Source organism: Notechis scutatus, chromosome 2 (assembly GCF_049901735.1).
Source record: "Notechis scutatus isolate UNSWTSFEM ecotype Mainland chromosome 2, rNotScu1.2, whole genome shotgun sequence".
NCBI lineage: Eukaryota > Metazoa > Chordata > Lepidosauria > Squamata > Elapidae > Notechis > Notechis scutatus.
Window position 1 is genome coordinate 136,919,710 of NC_142010.1, and position 24,891 is coordinate 136,944,600.

The window sequence follows — 24,891 nt, forward strand, 5'->3', positions numbered from 1 at the left end:
TTGACCTCCCAATTGACTAGATCAGGGGTGTCAAATTCATATTTCATCAGGGTTGTGTTTGATCTTGAGGGCGGGGTGGTGGTGGTGTAGGTGGGGGGGCATGGAAATGTAAAAGGAGAGACATTTCTCGGTGTCTCCTTGCCTTGTGATCAAATGCCACTTTTGGTAGTAATTTGTTTTGCTAGCACTCTGCCAGCAAAAACAGCTCAGGAGGGCTGAGCTCCATTTTCAGCTGCCACAGCCTCCTCCGACATGCCAATTGCCACCAGATTGTAGATCAGCACCCAGTTGGCCTGATCCAGGCCAAGGCACTGCGTTCCAGTCCTTTGCTGTTTCCAGGGTGGCCCCGCGGGCTGGATTCAGGCTTTGAGTTTGACACTCCTGGACTAGATAATGGCTACCCTCTCTGGTTCAGAGAAGATGAACTTCAGTAAAAGTGACTTTAGAGAATTTTGACCTCTTTTCAAAGTATATTTAGGAATCCCAAGAAATTCGAAACTTTCAGAGATGGGTCTGACCATTTTAGTAGCTTTCTCAAGGCATACTGATATATTCCATTCGGCATCTCTTAAATGAGCAACTGTAAGGTGTTTTGTTTTTGGCGGGGGGGGGGGTGGAATCGCACAAACCAGGGAGGTGAAAAGACAACATTAATTGGCAATAAATGCAAAGGTGTATAGCCTTTGGTTCTGTTTTATTTTTCCTCCTTCTCCCATTAGTAGAAATTCTGTACAGTTCAAGAGGAAGGAAGGTATTTGGCTTACAGTATAACCAATAATTTTCACATGTACAAAAAAGTTACATCTAGCTACACAAAAGGACTATGCTGAAGTGATTATGCTGTAAACTGTCCAGAAGTAACACCAAGAATACTCCTGCCTGCTTGGAATTAGCATTGCCATGAACAGGGTCAGAAACCTCTGGGAGAAAGCAGAGTGGAGAATTGGTCCCACTTGGCTTATTGGAGGACAATATTAAGTGTTTGCTTCAGAAATCGAAGTGGCTTCAACCCCAACCTTCTCCCCAGGTTTTCAATATAGCATTGAAATAGTGTCAAATTCATTCTTAGTTCTAAGGGTTTTTTTCACACTTGAAATTTTTCATGACAGTTTTCATTTTACAAGCTGGATCTTAATTTCCCATGCTGGAAAAAGCAAACATTCTGAATGACAGATGTCTTTTGTCCTTTGGCTGCACTGCAGCTGGAAGCTTTGATGTCTGGCCCTTGTGCCAGACGAAAAGCAAACTAGCCACTACATGTCCTCAAGATAATTGTGCATGCATTGCTTTTACTGATTGTTTTCACAATGCCACTGTTCTCCGAAGAGGACCGATGTGTGCTGACCTTCCCAGGGAGACACCCATCATCTTGTTGCTAAGTGCAGCCATCCAAATGTGTCTTGGAAGGACAGGCATAAGTTGCCCTCCTGGGTGTCCCCAATAATTGCATACATACAGGACACTATCCTGAGCCCCTTGGATGTAGAAGCAGCATAAAGTTCCTGCTGTCATTCTATAAGGAATAAGCCATGGTGCTATTACAGTTAAGACACATTGATCATGAAAAGCATATGCATTGTGTGTGGATTCATGCCACAAATGTATAGTGGGTTCACTCCACGAATGTATAGCTTTAAGCCATCGATGTTTGAGATGACGTGTTGTATTAGCATTCACAATGCAGTTCTAGGCCAGGCAGCTTCAAAATGGACATCCTTGTGTTCAGGGTCCTTTATCTCCAAGTGAATATGTGAAAGCAATCTAAAAATATGCCTGATGGTATTGAACATCAAGATAAGGAAGAATCTTTGTTCTCTGAGCCTCCTTGCAAGTTAAGTAGTTAAAAGAGAGTAACCAAGACTGAACAAACCCTGAATCAAATTAGCTGCACAGATGTTGAGGTTATGAGTTTTGTAATTCTGCCTGGAGTGGTATGTTAAAAAATAGCCTTTATAGGAGCTACCTAGAGATAATGCTGACAACCCCCCTCCCAACCTTTGCAATGCTACTTGCAATTTGCTCCTGTTCTTTGTCCAAGGGTTTGAGAGTAAAACAACCCTTACCCTTATATTAAGCTTGAGGGTTGCATGCATTACACACTTTCCGGCCTTTATCAAGTCATTACTCAGCAGTCGTTCAAATTCAGAGTTTTTGGCACACATTCAGAAGCTTGGCTAATTGTGGTTCCCCACTCTCTCTCCACTGTTTTAACTTAACTTTTCTCAGCCATTCCTGTACACTATTGTTCTGTCTCAATCACATACAGTACATACAGATATTTGTACTTTAATTCTTTTCATTGCCTGATCTTGGATGGATGCTCTTGGATGGTGGGCATCTGAGACGTTTTACTAGTTATAGGTCTTGATTAAGTGATTATAAATAAAGAGCCACGAACGCTCAAAACACAAAGTGAAACATCTTGATGACAACTGGGAGCAGAATTCCGTGTTTTTAACCAGTAAGCCAAGTCTCAATGTAGTTTGCTGAGTGGATCAGGAGTACAATTACACAGAAGCAGCACTAAGGTTAAGACAAGGTGCTATCCATTCTCACAAGGTGCTGTCCCATCAACAAGAACAGATAGAAATGGGATAGCTAGCTCTCTCGGCATGTTTATTTTCCTCTTTGCAACAAGACACACAGATAAGAGAACCACGGGGCCAGGAATAGAGTTACACATTAATCAAAGGATACTCATCACTTTAGGGCAGGGGTGGGCAAACCACGGCCCGCTGGCCACATCTGGCCCGTTGGTCTTTTAATCGCCCGCCAAGATTGGTACAGAATTACGGTTTGATGTGAATGATTGAATGACTGCATTCATTTGATTTTGACTTGTAATGACAGGCATTTCGACACCAGGTGGCGGCCCGTCTGTCAAATTTTAAAAGTCAATGAGGCCCCCTGAACAAAAGTTTGCCCACCCCTGCTTTAGGGGTTAGATACACTCCCCCTTCTTTAAGCAAGTAAGTGTGACTGAGTCAGTGGAGGTGTCCCTAAGCCAGTGGTTTTCATATGCATAAACACTGTAGTGGATGAAGAGGTAAGGAAATGTTATGCTAGTCACAATTTGCCAGGTATAAGAGGCAGAGGACACCTTTGACTGAGAGAAGCAATGACAATGTAGCATAACCTTCTCTCTGCCCCACCCCACCCTATCCCCAAGCAGAGGTGGCTGGTTCGTATTTGGCTGGTGGGAGATTTTATCTTAACCATACTATTAACCCCCCTCCCCACCCCCGAAACGATACTAGAATTTTGAATACTGTGTTTAATGTTAGAAGAATTTACTCAAAATTTTATATTAAGGGACCAGAAATAAAAGGCAACCCCCCTCTCCCCTTTTCCATATACTGTCACAGAAGGAATGGAATGATGAAGTATACCGAAAAGGGAGGGAGGGAGGAAGGAAGGAAGGAGAATCAAGAGTTCTATTCCATAAAGTGCTAACACTATGCGATCCATTCACCTTTGTTGTGTCCTGTTCTAAATCTGGGGTGGGGGAGTCTGAATATCATGCTAAGGCTACAGTCCTATGCCTCCCCGACGTGGCTTTCCCTGTGCAGACAAGCATCAGAAAGTCAGGCCATTGGCTTATCATCCAGCAACTCCGTTTTTCCAGCACCTCTCCAAGAATATCACAGGAAAAGTGACTTCTCCCAGCCATCTGAGATCACTCTAAAAGTAGAACCTGAAATTTTCACTGATACAAACCATGCACTTGGCACAGATATGGATTTCTCTTGAAATTCAAAGCCATCTCCTAAACCACTGGCCTTAAGAAACAAAATTCAAATCCACAAGGAGAAATCTTACCAAGCATGCTAAACCTGCCAGAGGTTTACACCCTTTTTCTGGGTGTACAGGCACTGTGGCCCTGAGAGTTGCATGCAGGAGATGAATGAAGGCCATACACCTGTATCCACCTCTCTGCACTTTACCACAAAGCTTCCCTTCTCAGCAATCTCAATGGGACTGAACTTTCTGGGTAGTTCAGAAGTTCTCTACTTCCCAAATAAGAGTAGAACCCGTGGGCCTGATGTTCCTAGCAGACCTAGAAATCATGGAACGGAGGACTCTGAAGAATAAGCAGCCGTTACAACATAAGAAAGAAAGGCAAGATCAAGGGGAGGCTGGCTGTATTCATAAAGGCCTGCACCTAAGGCCCAATGGAGCCCACTTCTATTTTCCACATAAGGCACTGGATTGGTCGCAGGAACCATGGTAATTCTTTGGCACAGTTTAATACAGGAACTTCATACAAAGGATACTTTTGGCAAAACAAATGCTCAATATAGCTGCAGGTGTGTCTGATCCAAGAGACCTTTTGTGTAATTGCCCAAGACATCACAGCTATTTAATAACCCCAATTATCCTCATGTCTTATGGGGGGCAACATTATACGGGTGCAATCTGTTAGGCAAATACTCTTCTGTGAAGTTAAAATCATAGTTCATAAATGTCCATAAGACAAGAATAGTAAATGATCTCTAGATTAAGGCTTCAGAAGCAGACACAGCTTCATAATGCTAGAGTGGAGGCAACTTCATCTAAAGGTCTATTTGGTGAATTAAACTCTGTATCACCTTTGCCAACTTTATAGACTCCAAATAAATTAGCCATGCTGACTCCCTCAAAAAGGGTAGTTCAACACATCTGGATGGTACCAAGTTGAAGAAGACTGATCTACAGAAGCCCTATTAATTTCCTACCTGCAAAAAGTGCTGTAAAACACAAAAGGAGTCAAGTTGGTTCTCTGAATTAAAACAGTTGAAGAACCTAACCATTTGTCAAGTGGCTTTATCCTAAACTGTTAATACCTCAAAATCTTTGGTCAAAAGTTATCGGGCAACTTAAGAGAAGTTAAAGCAATTGTCTCAAAGCATCCAGGCTGAAACAACAAGCCTAGTTTCAAACATCAGGACAACAATTATTGCAAATGCATGTTGAATTTGAGATAGTTCCAACCTGGACAACCTTAAAGGAGGAGGTATGGGGGAGATAAATGAGTTCTATCTCTTGGCTCACATAATATTCATAAACAACTTAGTTCAAGATTCAATGGCTATATTTGCATAAATTGTTAAGTTTGGCCTTCATGTCAGTTATGGTTTGTTTGTGGTTTAGTGAGCTATGTTAATCCTATCCCATAGTTTCTGGTTCAACATATTATGATAACCCAGAAATTGTTTACTTCAGTAACCAGGTTGAATCAATCCAGCCATGAGGTAATATTTATAGATAAGTTTTTCAGTGCAGGATCTCCTGAAACTATGAGGAATTCCATTTTAAAAAGGCTTACTCCAATGTAGTTCAGGGAATTCTGCCCCATTTTTTCTCTCTTCTTGATGATGATAGGAAATGATGCCATTTACCTTTCATTCAATGAATAAAAAACAGTCCCCATCTCATTCATGAATTAAAACCACTTGGCCCAATTCATCAAGAATAACCTTCATGCATAACTTAATTTCTACTTATTTTGAAAGCTTCAATAAGCATAATAGGCAGTGCTACGTTTTGTTTGGTCCACCAAATATTAAAAAAAACAATTGAGTAGAACATGCCACATACAAATAGGAAGCAGATTTTCACCCTTTGGAAAAATAGCAAGAGTTTCTTTAAAAAAATGAGATAGTCTGTAACCTACCCAGGATGTTTCTTGAGATCCCCAAAGGGTTGGCTAGCCACTATCAGTTCCCTGCTGTATCAACACAGTTACTTTTGTGCAGTTGAGACATGAGACTTTGGTCTGATTTCCCCACACACCCCACCCACCCCACCCCCTTTGGAAGAAAAGTTCCAGTGGTTTTGCAAGGCCACCAAGGCCTAGCTTTCAAACTCCCAGAGTCAGCTCTCACAGCCTGTTCTAAGAAAACCACATAATTGCAGAAGACTGCTCCTGAACAACAACAACAACAACAAAGCTTCTCCACAAGGCCTGATCTGTATACAAAGGCCTACTACCAGAGACTGATTTTTCCCTGCTGCAACACATCAGGGCCTAGCAATAATAGTGCTCATTGTCTCCATCCATTAAAGACAAGTTGAAGGGTCAAAGTGCAATTCTGGTTTGGATGCTTGAGGCTTGAGGCGCTAGAGGAGGCTGCCAGGCTCCTGCTGCGCAGGGCCCTTCTCAAAAGCCAGAACAGTCTCATCTGTCCAAGTTGACTTATTGATGGGCTGCAGGAGCAAAGGGACTGGTAGGAAGGAACATGTTATGTACAGATTAAAAAAATACATCTTAAATTATAAAAGAGTAAGAATAATACTGTTGCGGGAAGGCACTTTTTTAAATGTCCCTTGGATCCTTCAGTTGAAAGTCTTTGAAAGAACGGAAGTTGCTTCTTTGGCAAAAAAGAACAAGGTCGGGGCCACCGGAGTGCAGCATTCGCCAGTTGGAAAGGCAGGGCATGTAAGAATCTACAGGAGAAAGGAAAAGGTGGTCAGAAAGGAAGCAGGGAGTCCACGAATGAGGGATAGCGAGGGATGCTCTTCAGATATTTAAATTTAGTAGCTGGAACAATGGGGTTGTACCATGAGCCAGATACATTATACCAAGGGTCTTCAAACTCGGCAAGTTTAAGACTTGGGGACTTCAACTTCCAGAATTCCTGAGCTGACATGCCTAGAGGAGGAATTCTGGGAGTTGAAGTCCACAAGTTTTAAATCTGTCAAGTTTGAAGACCCCTGCGTTATACAGTTAGAGGGGATCGATTGGAGACTGCTGGCTGCTGCGTGAGGCAATCTGCACTGGTTTGGGTTGCTGTGGGTGTGGAAGAGTGAGGGGGAGTTTCCCTCCCCCCGCCTTTTTTCTTCTGTGTGCCCCAGGTGCTCTGTGATTTACCTCATGATGCCCCTGTTTGCCTGACTCTCTTGTTTGATATGTGTGTGTGTGTGTGTGTGTGTGTGTGTGTGTAAAATATTTATTTATATAAAACTACAAGTTCGCATCAGTGTCCCTGACTTCCAAAGGACACCTGCTGCGCAATTCTCTGGCAGATGCTCTGAAATTAGTTCATTTTGCTGCCAGTTGAGGTGGAAGAAGGCAGATGACAAAACCACTATTCACGTCCCCCAGAGGGCTTTTCACAACCCATCAAGGCTACACCCTTCTAGCCCCTAATGAAGCATTTTGCTTTACGGATACAACATTTTCCCCTTACAGGTGCTGTCCTTTGACTAAAAAAGGACTTCCGCCTTCCTCCAGTAGAAAGAGTTGGGGATAAAGCAACTGCCAAGTCTACTTATTCACTTGGTGCCCAAGTGCAAATCTTTGGTTGTTGTTAATCCATGTAGACACCAAAGCTGAAATTAGGCTCCAGGACCCCAGAGAGCTGTGTTTTCTTAATCACTGCTGTGGATGAATTGAGGGGCAACTAGAGGCAAATGGTTCTTGCTGCTATGGAGACAGATTAGAACAAAAATTCTTAGACAATTCTTTAAACCAAGAGCAAGGCAACGGGAAAGAGAAGGAAAACTATTTTCTATCCATGCAAGACATTCTAGGAGTACATAAAGACTGGAAAAACACTGCACATTTAGCCTTATGGGAGCCCTGGTGGCACAATGCTTAGAATGCAGTATTGCAGGCTAACTCATTGCCCACATCCTGGAGTTTGATCCTGACTGGCTGAAGGTTGACTCAGCCTTCCATCCTTCCGAGGTTGGTAAAATGAGGGCTCAGACTGTTGGGGGGGAATATGCTGACTCTGTAAGACACCCAGAGAATGCTGTAAAGCACTATGAAGCTGAATATAAGTCTAAGTGCTATTGCTGTTTTCTGGATTATGACAATCTGAAAAATACCTGAAAAATCACTCAGAATTATCTCCCCTCCTGCAGCAAACACTGAAGCAGAAAGAGGCCCATTTGTATAAGGCCAACTCCTAAACTACATGGCTAAATCTGAAGTGCAGATTTCCCTACCTGTCCATAAACATCATATTGCATGCTGCTTAGTAGAAATAGCTCACTAGCCCAGGCTAACATCTCAAAGTGAGGAAGGCCTTTCCAATCAGCTATGACCTGACATCCTTTAAAGCAGGGGGTGGTCTCCAACCATGACAACTTTAAGACTTGTGGACTTCAACTCCCAGAATTTCTCAGCCAGCAAAGGAATTCTGGAAGTTGAAGTCCACAAGTCTTAAAGTTGCCAAGGTTGGAGACCACCCCCTGCTTTAAAAGGACCCCGTTTCCCTCTTTTGAGTGAGCCTCTAGCGCGCTCAACTTTCTGCTTTGAGCCCACTTTGCCTAGCCAGTCCTTATATGGAAAAAGACAAAGTTCTGAAGAGGTTCCTTCAGAAACTAGAAAACATTTTTCTGCTTCTTTTGACTCAAAAACAGGGTCAGCCAAAAGATGACTCGGCAGGTGGTCTGGAAGATCTATGGATACTTCAACTACGCTAATCGTAAGCTAGGGCATGCCTCCTTCCAGTTTCAGCTTCTCTTTCTCCAAAACACGTACTTAGAATACAATTCATTTCTCAATTTTCTGGGAGTGAACCGCCCGGATTCAAACGGAATCATTTAGACATGACTAAAATTGCTTTCTTTCTCTCTTTTCCATTCAACAGAACCTTGGGAACTGGGTGATTGAAAAGGAAAAGAAAATGTTTCTCTCCTCCAACAGTGTATTGGATTTACGCATTTCTGTATTTCTATGGTAGACGTCAAACCTCTGCCACCTGGTTTGCCTTGAACTAATATATTCCTTTGGCTAGGAGCACTTGATTATATAGTTGCATCAGGAAGAGCTATGAGGTTAACTGTGGCATCCTTGGTGCTTTCTGAGCTGGGTTAGCGATATGAGTTTAAGCCTAATCAAGCCTAATTTCAGATTATCACAATCCAGCAAATAGCAATACTATAGCAATAGCACTTAGACTTATAAAGGTAGTCCTCAAGTTACAACAGTTTATTTAGTGCCGTTCAAAATTACAAAGGCACTGAAAAATGTGACTTATGATCATTTTTCAGAGTTACAGCCTTTGCAGCATCCCCATGATCATGTGATCAAAATTCAGGTGCTTGGCCACTGGTTCCTGTTAATGATGGTTGCCGTGTCCTGGGCTTATGTGACTATCTTTTGCAACCTTCTGACAAGCAAAGTCAATGGGGAAGTCAGATTCACTTAACAACCGGGGTACTAACTGTTCAATTACTGTGATTCACTTAACAGATGTGGCAAGAAAAGTCGTAAAATGGAGCAAAACTCACTTAACAAAAGGTCTCACTTAACAATGTACATTTTGGACTAAATTGTGGTTGTAAGCCAAGGACTACCTATATATACCGCCCCATATTGCTTTATTGCACTCTCTGGGGAGTTTACAATGTTCACATTGTACAGGACAGCAGCATCCAGGACCGAGCCAAAGGCCAGTTTCCCAATGGTCGCAGCCAATGTTCAACTTAGTCATCAAAGCACACCCTTTTTCTTCACCCCAGGATGTTTAGGTGAGTCTTAAAACCTACAGACCCCACATCTACAATCTAAACTGATGCAGTCTAACTTTAGCAAAACAATGAGCCACTGGCATACTTTGGCCTCCAGCAGAAGTCCAGCAGAAACTGATTTTGGGGAGGTTTTCTTGATTAGGCGCTAAGCAGATACCATTGCCACCCCCGATGAGTGTTTCAGCAGAACCAGCTACCCCCAAACCCCATCCCTCTAAATCAAGGGTCGATTTAGTCAGCTAGTATACTGTATTAATGCGATAAGGTGATCCTGGGAACAGATGACAGGCTGAAACATGCAATCAGGAGAGGATATCCGGGATAATTTTGTCATGCCAACCATGCAGGGATAAGAAAAATGGGTTGAGTCAATGCAGGGATTCTCAACAGTGAAGGGCAAGGGGGCATCAACATTTTTTTGGAGGGCTCAGTGGTCCTTTTAAAGTTATTATTATTTAGCATTTTCTTTTGAAAATACCAGAAAGTTAGCGGGGAGGGTGTGAGTCTGAAAATGAGTATTTATGAAAAAAAAAAAAAAAGCTCTGGTCTGAGCCAATGCCTAAAGAGAAATAGAATGGTGTGTTTTTTTTCAGAAGAAATGGGGGGACAGGAATTCTGGCAAGGTCATTATGCAGGGAGATGGTCAAGCCGACCCTGCTGGAGTTCCCCTCCCACACGCACCTTTTTTGTTCAACCTCTGACATGGAAGGCAGATCCCCAAGGGTATCAGCTGCTGTTGGGATTTCTAAGCAACTGCTGCCAATTCCACAGGGCAATTCTGTTCCTGCACAGAGGGGGAGGTTGTTTCTGTGGAGCAGGAACAGGTCGAGGGGAAGGAGTTGAGAAGCCCTGAGCTCATGGGAGAAGGTGGGAAGGCATGCGAGGGGGAATTCTTGGGATCCGTGGCAGAGAAGGAGTTGCATGCAGAAGAGATCGCAACTGACGTGGGTACCTTTGATGGGGGTGTGTGAGTGGAGCTAACAGTTGGGCTCCTCGTGGTGAGATGGCTCGCAGAAAAAGCGAGACCCCCGCTTCGCCGTACGGGCAGTGAAGGGGACACTCTTCAATACTGTGGGATGGGAAGGGACGGATGGACAGAGACATAAAGACGTCAGATAGATTGTTCAATATGCAGTGCACCGCTTAAGATAAAACTGTGTGAAATGACACTCCAAGGATGTGCACCATGGCCCATAGGGCTGCAGACACCAACAACGATGCAACCAATGCTGGAAAGCTGGCATTTCTGTTCTTTCCAGGGCAAGTGGCTCAAAGCCATCACATCAGAGCCGGCTTGGAAGAAATCCTCTGCACAGGAAAATTGATCATTTCACTAGCTTTTTTGGTTCCCAACGAAGACAGGGGGGAAAAAGCAACGTTTTCTCTCTGCCCGCTTTTTCTTCTTCTGCCCTAATAAGCAGGTTTATAGATACTCAAAGCATGAAAAGACAGGCTGAGTTGAACACCTTTTAAGTGGGTAATTAGGAGACATTCAGTTCACACCATTTCATTCTCACTGTCTTTCTCTCACATAAAAACATGGATTACTAACACCCGGGGTAGGAGAGGGAGATCAACACCTTCCTTACCCCCACTCCTGGTTTGAGAAGACTCCAAATCACACTTTTTAAGGAGCACCTATAATTATTTTGTCAGAGCTGAGCGACAGCTGTCTGGCAGTTCTCAGATCAACCAAAGTCTGCTCACAACATGGGGTCAACCATCTCAAGGCCTAAAATTTTAGTGATGTGGAAGCAGCAGAATAAGATGGTGGGTAAGAAGAGAGAGCTGTGGGCACCAGGGGGACTTCGGAAGGCAAGCCTTTAAGGCCACAGGTTGCCAGGGATTGACAACTGACCAGGCCTTCTAGACCTCATCTGCAAAAATCCAGGTACTCACTAGATCAGGGGTCTCCAACCTTGGCAACTGTAAGATGTGAGGACTTCAACTTCCAGAATTCCTCAGATAGCAATGTTGGCTGAGGAATTCTGGGAGTTGAAGTCCACAAGTCTTACAGCTGCCAAGGTTGGAGACCTCTACACTAGATGATGTCAGCCCTCTGATGGTTGGGCAGATTTCTGTAGCCCAGATGTAGCAGCCCGTAACAGTTGATTCAGGGTAGGACATCAACTGATCCCCAAAGAGTAACAAAAAGTGCCAAAGGAAACAAAAGTCCTGGAACTTTATTCAAAACTTAAGCAAAGGAAGCAGTTTTATCAGTCAGGGCTAAGAGCTTCATGAGAAAAAATTATCTTGCTGATGAAACAGTGGCTACAGAAGCCCCAGCTACTGGTTTTTACTGCTCTCTTGGGCTTTTTGATATGATTCAATCATGCTTCAGTTCAGGATGGGTGTTTTCTGAAATACATCTTACAGGCATGATATTCCGCTCTGAAAAAAAAATCGGGGCCAGCCAAAAGAGACCCCCCGCGCGCCCGGGAGCGCCCGCTGCTTTCCCTCGCCAGGGCCGGGCGGCGGCGTGTTGCACGGAGGCTGGTCTGTGGCTGGCCCAGCTCCCTTTTCCTGCCGCTCAGCGGCCTCCGCTTGCACCGCCCGGGCTCCGCTCAGGTATCCGGCTGGGGCTGTCAGGAGTTGCTACCGCCGGTGCAGCTCCACGCAGCTCCAATCCCGCGTTGCCTCGGGAAGGGAAAGGCAAAACCAGGAGCCGCTGCTGCCATTGCAAAGCGCCGCCGTGGCTCTTCCTTTTTGCCTTTCCCTTCATGAGGCAACGCAGGACTGGAGCCGCGCGGAGCCGCGCCAGCAACTCCTGACTCGGGGCCTCCGAGGGGAGGGGAAGGAGGAGAAGAAGGGGTGGGGGGAAAGGGGGGGCGATTCCCAAAAAAATCGGAATTCCGATTTTAATCGGAAGAATATCATGCCTGATCTTAAAACAACGTCATCCCCTATCAGTCATCCCCTATCAATGATTTTGAAGCCTGATTCCCTGTGAAAGGAGGTAATGAGGTTCAGAAAGGCCCTGGGCTAAGAGGATCCAATACCCAAATATATTGCAAGTAACAGGATCAAGGAGTTACCTGTAATAATATCCTCAATGGTCCCATCTTTGCCTTCATAAACAGGCCTGTGGTCCTTGGCTTGACGCCGCCTCAGCTCAGCAATTAACTCTTGCTGCTGCCATTTGTTGCGCTGCAAAGACAACTGAGGCTGGTCAAGGATTAAAAGAAGAAAGCAGAAGACACCACCCAGCCTGACCACCAGGGGTGGGATTCTACCTGGTCAGACCAGTTCTATAGAACCGGTTGCTACGGTTCTGCAGTTCGGAGAACCGGCAAATTGCACCACTGGCTGGCCCCGCCCCTTCCCTCCCTGCCCACTCACTCCTTACCTGGCATGAGCCATCCAACTTGCCTGCCTTGTGCCTTTGCCTAATTTTTGGTAAGTTGCTATTTTTCCTTTTTTTACCCCCAACCACCAGCTGTTCCGACTATCAACTGTGCCGGGAGATTTAGATTAGCTAGAAAGCAGGAAATTGTTGGATTTCTTGCTTTCTAACTAATCTAAAAGCAGAGCTGAACCTTCCTTAGAACTGAAGCTTCTATTTTTTAGTGTAAACTCAGGTAGCAGATTGCAGAAAGATAGATCTCTGAGTGAATCTGTGATTCTGTGAGGAACTCAATCTGCCTGCCTGCTTTGCCTGATTTTGGGTAAAAGTTGTTCTTTTTTTATAAAAAATTCAATATTTACATAAATATTTACAATATTTACATACAAGCCATGCCCACCCAGTCACATGACCACCAAGCCACACCCACAAATTAGGCCACACCCACAGAACCAGTTAAGAAATTTAATCCCACCCCTGCTGACCAACATACATCCTGCTCTGTGACCGATCCAAAAGAAGGTTGGGAAATCCAAATTGGAGTTTATCTCATATTCATTCAACCAGATTTCCTTTCATTCACAACACTATGAGTCAGCCCAGACTGACACCATCTGCAAATATCATTTGTTAGTGCAAATACACACTAACATGAGACTAAGACTCTGCCTGAGCTCCTCCACAAGGCATTCTATCACCAAGGAAGGTTCATATCTGCCCATGGAGTCAGAAGGTCAAGAATTTCCCTGGGAACAGATTTGTAGATAAGTAGGCAGCCCAGGCTGAAATATCTATATTTGTTATTATTTCTACCCTAACAATGATAGAAAGCCATGGGAAAGCTAACATCTCTTTAACGAGGAACCAATGATCATGTCAGAATACAGAGAAGCAGAGACCAAGTAGGAGGTCCATTCTAGAAGCAGGTGCAGATGGTGTAGGCTGCCCCTTTTCTGGTGAAGCATCCCATGCTTTGCTAGATGCCCTTCCATTCTCTAATGAGATACCATCCAAGAGTAGCAACTGATACTGTGATATAATAAAATATATTACAAGCAAGTTGAAGCTCTACCAAAGACCATGAGACATAATGATGAAACAATCCTCCTGTGAGTTCACACGCACACACACACAAGTGGCTTCTCGAATTGTCGCCAATCATACAACACGATGTCCTGCCTGGAGCATCTTTTACCTTCTCTAGCCTCTTAGCTTCTTGGGCCAATGCCTGCTCCCTTTGGGCCTGTTCCTGCTTCTTGCGCAGTTCATTCTCTTGCTCTGCATCCTGAAAGAGAAAGAACAGTGCAACTGTAGGGTAGAGAAGCACTGATCAACGGCCAGACAGGTAGAGTGGATGTAAAGAAGGAATCTAGCTCAACTAGACCTATTGGATAGTTGGTTCTCCAAGGTCTCAGACTGGACAGTTCTATTCCAGCCCAACTGCTATCTCAGATTGTTTTATCCAGAGATGCTAAGATTGAACCTGAGATTTTCTGTCTACAGAGCAAGTGCTTTATTTCTATTGTGTTTATATATGTTTTATGCAAAAAAAAAAGAACCACTTTGCATCTGTCTCCATAGGTTATTACCATTTATACAGCCAAATAGTGGCAGCATGCAAGAAAGTGTGGTCCAGACCTTGGAAAGCCAAGTTCCCCTATGAAATACACTTCAATTGGCAATTGTAGGAAAGGATTATTCTGGCCAGGACTGATGGCAAATGTAATTCAACACATGAAGATAAATGCCTGTTTGAATAAAGCTAAGGAACTTCATAGCAGACATTTCTCTGATTTTTTTCTTGGAAAGCTCAGAAGACCTAATGTCAATGAACAGATTAACTCTTCCTATAAAGGAGAAAGAACAAACTGAATATTATATGACATGGGAGCTATTTTATGGATGGTTGGAGAATAAAAACAGAAGTGAGAAATAAATGGAGATTAGTGAAATAAAGACTATATGTTAAGATAGAGATGGAAGCAATATGATGATGATTAATATGATTATTAAGATTATTATACCTAATATAATATTGTATTTTAATTAGAAGATATGTTAGGAGGAAGAAGTAGAATTACAATGCAGATTATTATTATTGTAAGATTAGAGTATTATCAATGTAACAAATATTGTAAATTTTGATTGTAATAGCACAGAGACATTTGTACACAGGTGACACACTGTTTAATGAAAGATGATATGTTCAAGTTTTTTTAAAAAAAAAGACCTGTCTTCTTTTTTCTATTCCTTAGAAAAGAAATTCTTCTTATAATTTTAACTTCAATCTATTTCCCCATAACGTAGACTTTTTAAAATGAATGTGACAAATGCAGATCCAATTACCTACGGTAGTACAGTTGCTTTGTTGCATTTGGGATGAAGCAAGAAAGAACTTGCCATAATAAATGTATTAATGAATTCTGAAAGGGCAGGTGCCTCCTCAAGGGCTTCAGTCTACAGCAAGGGCTATGTCAATACATCAGGCCCTGATTCTCTATTCCACTGGGAATACTGCTTAGAGAAACAACTGTGAACACCTCAAGCTGGGATATTAATACCATTGACCAACACAGATAGTCCTCTACTTATGACTGTCACTCAGCATCTATTCCTGAGGGCTACTTACAACCTGGATTCAAAGTTTTAATGGTTGCCTCTCCCCTGGTCGTGTAACTAAATTTTGGGTGCTCAGCAACTGGGCTGCCTTTACGGCTGTTTGCAGTGTCTCACGTCATGTGACCATGTTTTACAACAGTTTTGCCAAAAACAGGCATTTACATTCCAGTTTTCTGCAAAACTGCACCTACAGCAAACCAATGGTTCATGTAACAACCATGCGGTTTGCTTAACGATCATGGTGGCTGCTTTACAACTGCTCCCAAAAGGTTGTAAAATCAGTTCTGCCATGTGACCGATTTTATGATTGTCATGGCCATGACAGGCAGGCTCTATTACTGTCAGAAACCAAGAACTACCCATACTTTGAATCAAGTGATATAAGAGAGTAGTTTATGCCACTGCTAACCACGGGTGGGCTTCAAAAATTTTAGCAACCAGTTCTCTGCCCGGTTGTTGGGTGGGCCTGGCCATTGTGGGCATGGTTTAGTAAGCATCCTGCACCATGGCAGGAGGCCCATTTTTTGCCCTTCCCAGGTTCCGGAGGCTTTCCGCGAGCCTCCAGAAGAGCAAAAACGGCCTCCATGGGCTCTGGAGGCCCTCTGGAGGCCGTTAATGCAGGGTCCCAACCGCGGTCCGCGGACCGGACGCGCGAACAAGCCTTACCGGGCGCTGGTTGCTGGCGCCGCCATCTTTTGGTAAAAAAGCAATTTTCGTCAAAAGATGGCGCCAGCGCCGGTGAGCTTTCTGCAGAAAGCCATTTCTACCGAAAAGCTCACCGAAGCGCTGCGCTTTTTGACGAAAATCACTTCCGTGACGCACCGGAAGTGATTTTTCGCAAAAAGATGGCGGCGCCAGCTGACGCCGAACCGGCGCGCGCCAGCTGACACCGGAACCGGGCGGCGCAAAGGTTGGGGATCCCTGCGTTAATGGGCCTGTTTCCAGCCTTCTGGAGCCTCCGGGAGGCCCATTTTTCTCTGCGCAGGCCCTGTACTTACCTGGCATCCAAAATGGGCCACATGGGGACTCCTGGGAGGGGTGGGTGGAGCCAGCCAGGGGTGGAATTTACCGATTCGCCGAACCAGCCATAAAATTAGCGAACAGTTTGCCCGAACCGGGGAGAATTGGTAGCAACCACCCTTGCTGCTAACCATAAAGACACCAGGTTATTGCACTCTCTGATTCTAAGTGCTTTATTTGCTTAAAGAAACCATCTCTCTCTCCATCTCTCTCTCTCCATCTGGTTGTTTCCCTGCCAGCTGGCCTACTATTCTCTTCCTCTTTCTGGGCTGTGCTTGTCAGCTCTGATCCTAGATCTGTGATGGCTTGTCCCAACAATGGGGAGGTGTCTGTAATTAATGCAGATGATGGCTGCTCTGGAAGATGCTCTGGGGAGGCTAACATTTTGGAAAGCTTCTTGGCTGAGATGAGTGAGCTGGCACAGGAGATCTCCATTCCGGAGATCTTCAATCTAGCCCACACAGGAAGAAAGTTCTAATTCCCTTATTCACTGGCCATGCCTAGTCCTAGCCAAAGCTCCCTTCTCTTGGACCATGTCCAGCAGAGCTTAGTGTGAGACATTTATCACTGGGCTCCCACATTCATGCAGGACCAAGCAGGCAGTTCTGTTGCTTCTAAAGGAGCCAGCCAGAACAGCATTTTTCAACCTTAGCAATTAAGGTTGAAAAATACTTGATCTCGAATCTCCACTTCCCAACCCTCACCTTGTAGGATCTGATGAAACGGGCAAAGACTGGAAAGAAAACCGAGGGCGGTGTCGTCTTTGGGCTCTCGCCAAAATAGCGCACGACTGTGTTGTAGGCTTCCTGTCACAAAAGATAAGCAAGATGAATGAAACAGTAGCTTCTGCAGCCTTCAGGTTTGCTGTAGGAAGAGAAGGCTACCAAGCTTAACTGCCAGGACTTTTAGGCTTGCGTATCGAAACAACCATCATTGCATTAAGCATTGCAAACCCAGAAATCTGACCCACACAACGGAACAGCGTTTTCCAACAACTGTCAAGAAAAGGCATCCATTTCTCCACACAATCTGACTTTCTGCACAAGAAGATGAGCAGGAACAAGGTTCTCTCTGATATCAGTCACACATACCTGCCTTCGAATAAATACGGATTAGTCAAATCTGGCACTAAATATATCTGCAAAAATCATACATAGCACAACTTTCGTACATGGTCCAAGGTGCATGTCAGGATTATTGAAATGATGATTTTCGAAGGCAGAAGGTCTGGTAGCTTAGTTACAATCTTTGTAAGGTAAGTGTGGAATGTACTTCTGGTTTTAAACTGCCGCCATGCTCCTCCAGATTTCCTCCCCCCACATTTATGGCAACTCTAAAACAGGCATAGGAATGCTTTATGAGTTGACATTGCACTCAGTATATGGCTTCATGCACTTGAATGCTTCAGCAGCCCAGAGGAGCAAAGTTTTGGTTGCAAGCTCTTCTCCATTAATCCTTGTCCTAGTTGCCCCTCCACTCACCTCCGCTGTCTTAGCGTCTTTCTGGAGTCGGTCCAACTTTCCCTCGTTGGCGATCAAGAAGTTACGCAGGATGCTGTGTTCGTGCAAACTGCACTCCCGCCGAATCAGCTCCATTCCACGCCCCAGTTCCTTCACGTCCAGCAGCACATTCTCCAGGGACACTGCGGAGTAAGGGAAGTCACCAGGTGGGTCTCGGGACAACTTGGGTTGAAGAATTTTCAAAGCGTTTATAGGGTCACAGCGTGCTAGGAAAACATTTGGGTTTCTGTGCCAGAGACGGGCAGAAGGTGCGTCATGATCTACAGGCAGATCTTTGGGGAAATAAAATACCACTCCACCCCAGTGGCGGATTAAGGCTCACTGGTGTCCTAAGCACTGACAAATCTTGGTGCCCTCCTCTTTTGTATATAATGTAGCCATATTCAAAGCCATGTTCTCAATTTTGTGGTGCCCCCTTTGGCCTAAACACGTGCTTAATGGTTAATATACCACTGCTCCACCCCCAGCCCAAATTTGATGGACATACAGAATGTTTTGAATAACTTAGTGCAACATTCAAGCACAAGGTCAATTGTGTTCTGATACTGAAAAATATCCAAGGATTAAAACGTGCTCAGAGATACCTGGTACTGGTAGGTACAAGTCATGCTTTTTGTATTTAATTCTTGATGACTCCCAGGGTTGTGTTTAAGCTGTTCTACACTGCTATGCTAATTTGTTAACAATATATCCTGCAGCTCAAAGAACTGGATTCCATTATACTAGCTTTCACAAATCAACATAATTTGACAAAACTGTCTTTTAAGTATTTGGCTTAATCCTTCAGTTCTTCTACTTGTCTCCTTGATAATATCATTTCTTGTCTTCACCTCTTCCCATCTCCCTCTCCCACACTCAACATTCAACCTTCTCAAGATCAGTGATCTTCTCTTAGGTTACTCAGCAAAAAATCCTGTCCATCAACAAATGGACACACACTAATTAAAAACAAGTGGTGAATTCTAAATACAGTCTGTTCCCCAATCATCTCTCACTCCAGCTTCTATAAACATGGCCTTTCTCACCCTGATGCCTTCAAATGGTACATTTCCCAGAACTCCCAGTTGGGGCATTGAGGCTTTCGTGGGATGCCATGGACTGGCTCCAACTACTTGCAAAGTTGCACAGGAAGTTTGTCCGAGGAAAGGGGAGGCAACTATGAATCCCACACAAATTTTTGTTATAAACCATGATGTGCTACAGCCAGCTTATATCAGCTCACCAGAGCCAATTGTTAAGTTTTTTCTGGAATTTTGCAAATCAGTTTGGAAGACAGAGCTGAGCTAGTAGGTCAATCAGCTGTCTGGTGGCTAGCAGTGAGCTGTGGCTATGGAGCTGAGTTGGTTGTTATACATTTATCAGCATGTCACTGGTTATAAGCCATTCAGAGATATCAAGGAAAAAGACTTGAGAAGTAAAGCTTTGAATCTTATGGACTTCCTGAAATGAGCTGGGTTCGCAAAACATAATTAACCTGGCCACTGAAAGACAAAGCACACTGTGTGAATCAGAAACCTAATTTTCACAGCAGAATCAGGAACCTGGTTAGTTTTGAGTTACTGATCCCAGATAACTTATGTTAGGCAAGCTCAACCTTCAGTCACTTGCACAGCAATCCTGCACAAGAGGCAGTCCACTCTCTTGTCACTCTGTTACTCTCTTCTTTGAATGGCATCCCTTCTGTTCCAGCCGTACCAGCTGTAAAAAGGCATCTCCAACCCCACCAAAATTATTTACATTATCCGTTTCCTAGAGCTGCAAAAGAATGACCACAGTTAATATGCTGCATAACAAAGTCTGGGACAGTGGCCAAGAAGGCAGCTGCCTTTATCATTGTGGCAGCTTCAGATTACTTTTAATGCCGCTGCATTACGCGATAAGCCATTTACGCAGGAGGAGGGGCAGGCTGGGCCTTTGTGTCAATTGGGCCATCTGAATCCAGCAAATCAGTGGGAAGCCTGTTTGAACCCTAAGAAAGAAACCCAAAGAGCTTCCTGTGTACATTAGCACAGCTGATCTCTACAACAGAAAGCTGTGGTTTATTGCAGCCGTTCTCAAGCTGATAGAGCAGCAGCTGTCGAGAGAGCCCCTGACAGGATTGGCCTGCCCCTATTCAGCAGGGGCAGGGAGCTCCTTAACCCTCCAGATGGGAGTGTTGGATACCAATTCCCATCAGCTCCAGGAACACTGCAAGAAAATATTGTTGCCCAATGCCTCTGGAGGGCCCCATTCTCAGGGGTGTCAAACTCAAGGCCCATGGACTGAATCCGGCCCATGGAGTGCTTAAATCTGGCCCACAGGGCCAGGCTGGAAATATCAAAGGACCGACCCGCAGTGCATCTGCCAGTCAAAATGGGCCATGGGGGGGCACATGTGCCGCCCCCTGCAATCTATTTTCAGCCTTCATGGCCTCCTACAGCACTCTGCTGGCGAAAAACAGGCTGCGTGGAGGCTTCGCGAGGCCCCCTCATGGCCTGTTTTTGGCCTCTCCAGACTCCAGCACCACTCTGTCAGCCAAAAATGGGCAGCCCGTTTTGGCCAGCAGACTGCTGCAGGAAGTGTCTGTCCCCCCACTCCCCACCCTCAGTCCATGGAGGAGAATTACAATACTGATCCGGCCCTCAAGGAAATCCAGTTTGACCCCCCCTGCTCTAAGTTGTTAGAAACTTAAGTGTGTGGTCTCAAGGCCATTTTTTAGTCTGAGCAACTTAGCAACATGAAATTCCGCTCCCAATTATATCCCATGCATTGATATACCACCACACCTATCAGTCTGCCTTAGTGCCTGCCTTGCTTCACCACTACCCTTTCTGGAAACAATCTGCATACTAAGTGAAGTGCAGCAATATCTGTTTCATACATTTTGCTATACATTATATTATATATTATATCAGATTGCAGGTAGTTTCCCTTTACAAGTCAGATCATGATCCTCCCAGAGGCTTGTACATATCCAGAAAATATTGCCTCTGACTTCCATACCACCTCCAGATAGATAACAAAAAAAAAATGCTGCTGATCTTGTATATGAAGGAAAGACTGGAGATGAAGTAACTAATGGGGTCCTCATTAAGATCAGGATGAAACCAAAATGGCATTTATGGTTGTTATGATTGAAAGGACCATCTACCTGCAGCCGCTTTTTCCACAAAGTGCAGTTCCTGCCAGAAGGTGCTCAGCTCAGGGTATTTCTCCTTCACCATCATGGCAATGAAATGTAGAAGAGTCAACTTCCGGTCGGTGGACTTGGTGTCCAACAGCTTTCAGGATAGAAATAAGGAAGAACCGATTATCAAGACATCAGCATCAGTGTGTAGAAAGATTAGACCAGCAGGGAGTCTACGGTACAAGCATGTGAACATAGACAATCCCATCTGTTCAGTCACATGCATGGACATTGGCATGGAATGCCCTGTGGGGGAATGCATTCATTCATTAGAATTCAGAGGCACGGGTAGTGTGAAAAAGTGCACAGTGCTGTAAGTTGTGACAGGACATTAATAACTAACGTCCTTCTTCTTAGGATACCTCTAGCAAATCCACTTGGCTACTTTTTACAGATATATGGATCATAACTATATATGACCCTTTTCCATGCCTCTTCCCTTACCAAGTCCAGACTCTGCAGCTTGAACCCATAAACTGAGCCACGCTTGCTGCTGTTCATGTAGTTGCCAAGGGCCAGGATGATCTGTGGGGAGAGAAGAGGAGAGGGAACAAGTACCTGAGGTGAATTTTCTCTGCCTTTGCAGGAACTACATTCCAACTTAGAGCCTACAGTTCCTGAACAGCAATTGAAAGTAAGCCTTTCTTTGTTGTTATAGAAAGGGCCAGTAGTACATGTTAAAGTATGTAAAAGTAAAAAGTTGAGGCTGTAATTTTATTGTGTTATTCTCTTGTGCTAAAAAGAGACAGAAGTAAATGCTTTTCTTTTTCTTGTCCCCTTTACCCTGCACTTTTTGAATGAATGAATGAACAAATTCTTTATTAGCCAAGTGTGATTAAACACACAAGGAATTTGTCTTGGTGCATATGCTCTCAGTGCACATAAAAAGAAAAGATACATTCATCAAGTATCATAAGGTACAATACTTAACAGTCATTGGGTACAAATTTTTGCTTTCCCTCCTCCCCTTTTCCCATTATTTTCATTTATATTTTATACTTCGATGAGCTTAATAAAATTACAATTTTTTTAAAAAAGGAAAATAGGCTTAGAGGCTCCCTTCGTTTGCCTCTTTGCTTCATCTGGGTTGAATTTTAGCATTCCAAAAAGTGTATGTGAAGCAAATGGTGGTGATTGTGCTCCAACTTCCCATTATTAACGATGTTAATGCCAGCTGACTGACCTACCTCTAGCATTCGCTTGAGCTTCTGTGACGATTTGACGGACGCCGAGGCAGCAATAATGGCACTGAGTTGCTATAAGAGGCAAACACCAAAAGAGCATAACAGTATTATTGCTAGTTTAGCACCTGAACACTTCTTGTATTTTGGAGAGGGCTAAATTCCTTAGGAAGCGACGCCAATTTGGGCATGGTTTAATCATCTGGTTTTTGTTTTTGTTTGAAAGCAAAGAGATCCATTTATTGGACTTGAAACGTGGACCTTAACATCTTGTTCTTGAAATCAATTTCCTTGTCTCACATACTTTACTACATGCAACTCAGCTGGAGCATAAATCCATCCCTCCATATGCACACACGTTTTAAAGTTAGGTGAAAAAAATATTAGCATCTGGTTTTTAATTGCTTTGAACACTTCCCTGAGGAAAGGCCAATACAACTATTAGGAAGGAAGAATAATGGACACTGTAAGCATATTAGCACAGAGGAGAAAAAAAATGATCATTTGGGAACCTAGGTGGAATCACACCACAGTGCGACAAGATCTCTGTGTGCATCAAGAAAACACAAAGATGGAGTGAGTAGAATCCGTGAGACACCTACCCAGTGCAGCTGCTTTCTTCCTCCCTAACAACTATCCTGTTGGATCTCAAGGATAAAGATTTTCTATGCCTTTCCTAAACTGAAGTTAGTGGAAGTTACACCTGAGGCAATCAAAAAATGTAATATACTCTAGAGGCCCCATCTGCTTGCTTGCATCCCCCATTTTGCCAGGCAGCCCAGGTAGGAAAATACAGATTTTCAAAAGGATGGTGTAATTGTCATTCTATGAAATTCTGCATTATAAAAATATGTCGTAGTGTCATTGTAGACACACAGCTGGCTTCCAGGAGCAGAAGAAATAGAAAGATCAACCTCGAGCACATCCTTTCCCGTCCTATATGTACATCTACTCAGAAAAGAATCGCCTTAAACTTAGTACCGCTTAAGGTCCTATCGTTACAATGCTCCAAAAAGAACTTGTGTTACCGGCATGAGCATCTGGATGTTTTCACTGAAGTTTCCCAGGAACGCCATAATGGCCATGCGCTGCGTCAGACGTTCGACTTTGCTGAAGTGCAGCATGAAGCGGTCCTCATCGGACAATTCCTCCAATGGCTTCCTCTCCTTCTCATACTGGCGCAGCAGCTTGACCTCGTTCTCCGTTGGCAGAAAGCGCATCAGGCACTCCACAAAGTCCACTGGTAAGGTCTTCAAGTCAAACCTAAAAGGGGCCCCAATGAAGGAAGTCCCTCTATCAGAGATGGAGCATCTGGCTATGGATGGGCAAAGGACGCTAGGGGAGAGGCTCTCTTAGCATTCCGTGATCCTCTCACCGAGGAATCGGCAACTTTGAATCTCATAAAGCTTGTGGCCTAGCTCCATGGGACCTAAAACTTAAGCCCTAGTTAGGAAAAAGTGATCTGCCTTTATCTTGGCTGACAGCTGGGTGAGGAAGAAGGTTGATAAGGAAAAAAGAGTGTTTCAGAAAGAAAAGAGCACCCCACCTAGAATTTGCTTTGGCATCCCCTACTCCAGAGGTGGTATTCAGCAGGTTCTGATCAGTTCTGGAGAACTGGTAGCAGAAATTTTGAGTAGTTCAAAGAACTGGTAAATACCACCTCTGACTGGACCCGCCCTCACCTATTCCCTGCTTCCCGAGTCCCAGCTGATTGGCTGGGTCTTCTTTGGTTGCCCTGCACAGGAGAATGGAGCTGGAAAGCAGGTTAGTGGGGTGGGGAGGGAATGGGGATTTTGTAGTAACCTTCCCCTGCCACGCCCAACAAGCCACACCATGCCCACAAGCCACGCCCACAGAACCGGTAGTAAAAATATTTGAATCCCACCACTGCCCTACTCCTATTATTTGCATGTCTCGTGGCCCCTTCCTGATTATGCCTGCAGATATACACTTCCTGACAGAGAAGAAGGTTGCCTGCTTAAGAGGAAAAACCACAGGCTGGTGGGATGGGAGACTCACGTGTAGATGGCTTTGCAGATCTCCTCTGTGGTCCTGCCTGCCTTACGCAATGTGATGGCCAGGTTCTTCGCCCGGTTGGCCTCCAGCAGGGTCACTTTGTTGACCGCTTTGTGTGATGCTTTGTTTTTAGAGCAAAGGAGATCGATGGCAGGGCCCTGTGCTTTGGTCTTAAAGAGCTCCTCAAACTTGTCCAGATCAAGATCCTTGGGGGAAAAAAGGAAAGAGAGAGTTACCTCATCAACTTGGGGCTAGTAATTACAACTGCTAACAGCTTGTGTTTTTTTTTTTTTTTACTTCTTGGTATTTTGCTGGTTTGGCTGCATATCACTTATTAAAACCATACAGTACATTTTGGAAACCGAGGGCTCCAATAATACACTAGGATTGGGTAGTAGGTTCTATGGGTGTTCAAAGGTTGCTGTGAGTTTCAGTGGAAGAATCTGATTATCTGCTCCATTTGCAGGCAGAACTGTGGCAGACAAATGTCAACGTTCAATACAATTCAAATCAAATGGCATCTGTCTTTACTACTCCATTATTGCTGCTAGCACCCGATTTCTG

The 24,891-nt window shown here is 44.3% G+C and overlaps 1 protein-coding gene across 3 annotated transcripts in view; it reads right to left on the reverse strand.

Moving 5' to 3' along the window:
* Positions 1 to 4,228: 4,228 nt before the first annotated feature.
* The window catches only part of FMNL3 (formin like 3), a 93,559-nt gene continuing 72,896 nt past the window's right edge, over positions 4,229 to 24,891 (reverse strand). For 2 of the 3 annotated variants that reach the window (XM_087956326.1, XM_087956324.1), the window contains 11 exons: positions 24,331 to 24,533; positions 23,340 to 23,574; positions 22,318 to 22,386; positions 21,575 to 21,655; positions 21,095 to 21,224; positions 17,926 to 18,086; positions 17,149 to 17,250; positions 14,001 to 14,090; positions 12,498 to 12,609; positions 10,415 to 10,531; positions 4,229 to 6,426 (listed from right to left, as the gene is read on the reverse strand). In XM_087956326.1, the coding sequence (XP_087812452.1) occupies positions 10,440 to 10,531; positions 12,498 to 12,609; positions 14,001 to 14,090; positions 17,149 to 17,250; positions 17,926 to 18,086; positions 21,095 to 21,224; positions 21,575 to 21,655; positions 22,318 to 22,386; positions 23,340 to 23,574; positions 24,331 to 24,533 (1,275 nt within the window). In that variant the 3' untranslated portion in view covers positions 4,229 to 6,426; positions 10,415 to 10,439. The remainder of the gene's footprint in view (positions 6,427 to 10,414; positions 10,532 to 12,497; positions 12,610 to 14,000; positions 14,091 to 17,148; positions 17,251 to 17,925; positions 18,087 to 21,094; positions 21,225 to 21,574; positions 21,656 to 22,317; positions 22,387 to 23,339; positions 23,575 to 24,330; positions 24,534 to 24,891) is intronic. The other variant, XM_087956323.1, reaches the window with a different exon arrangement.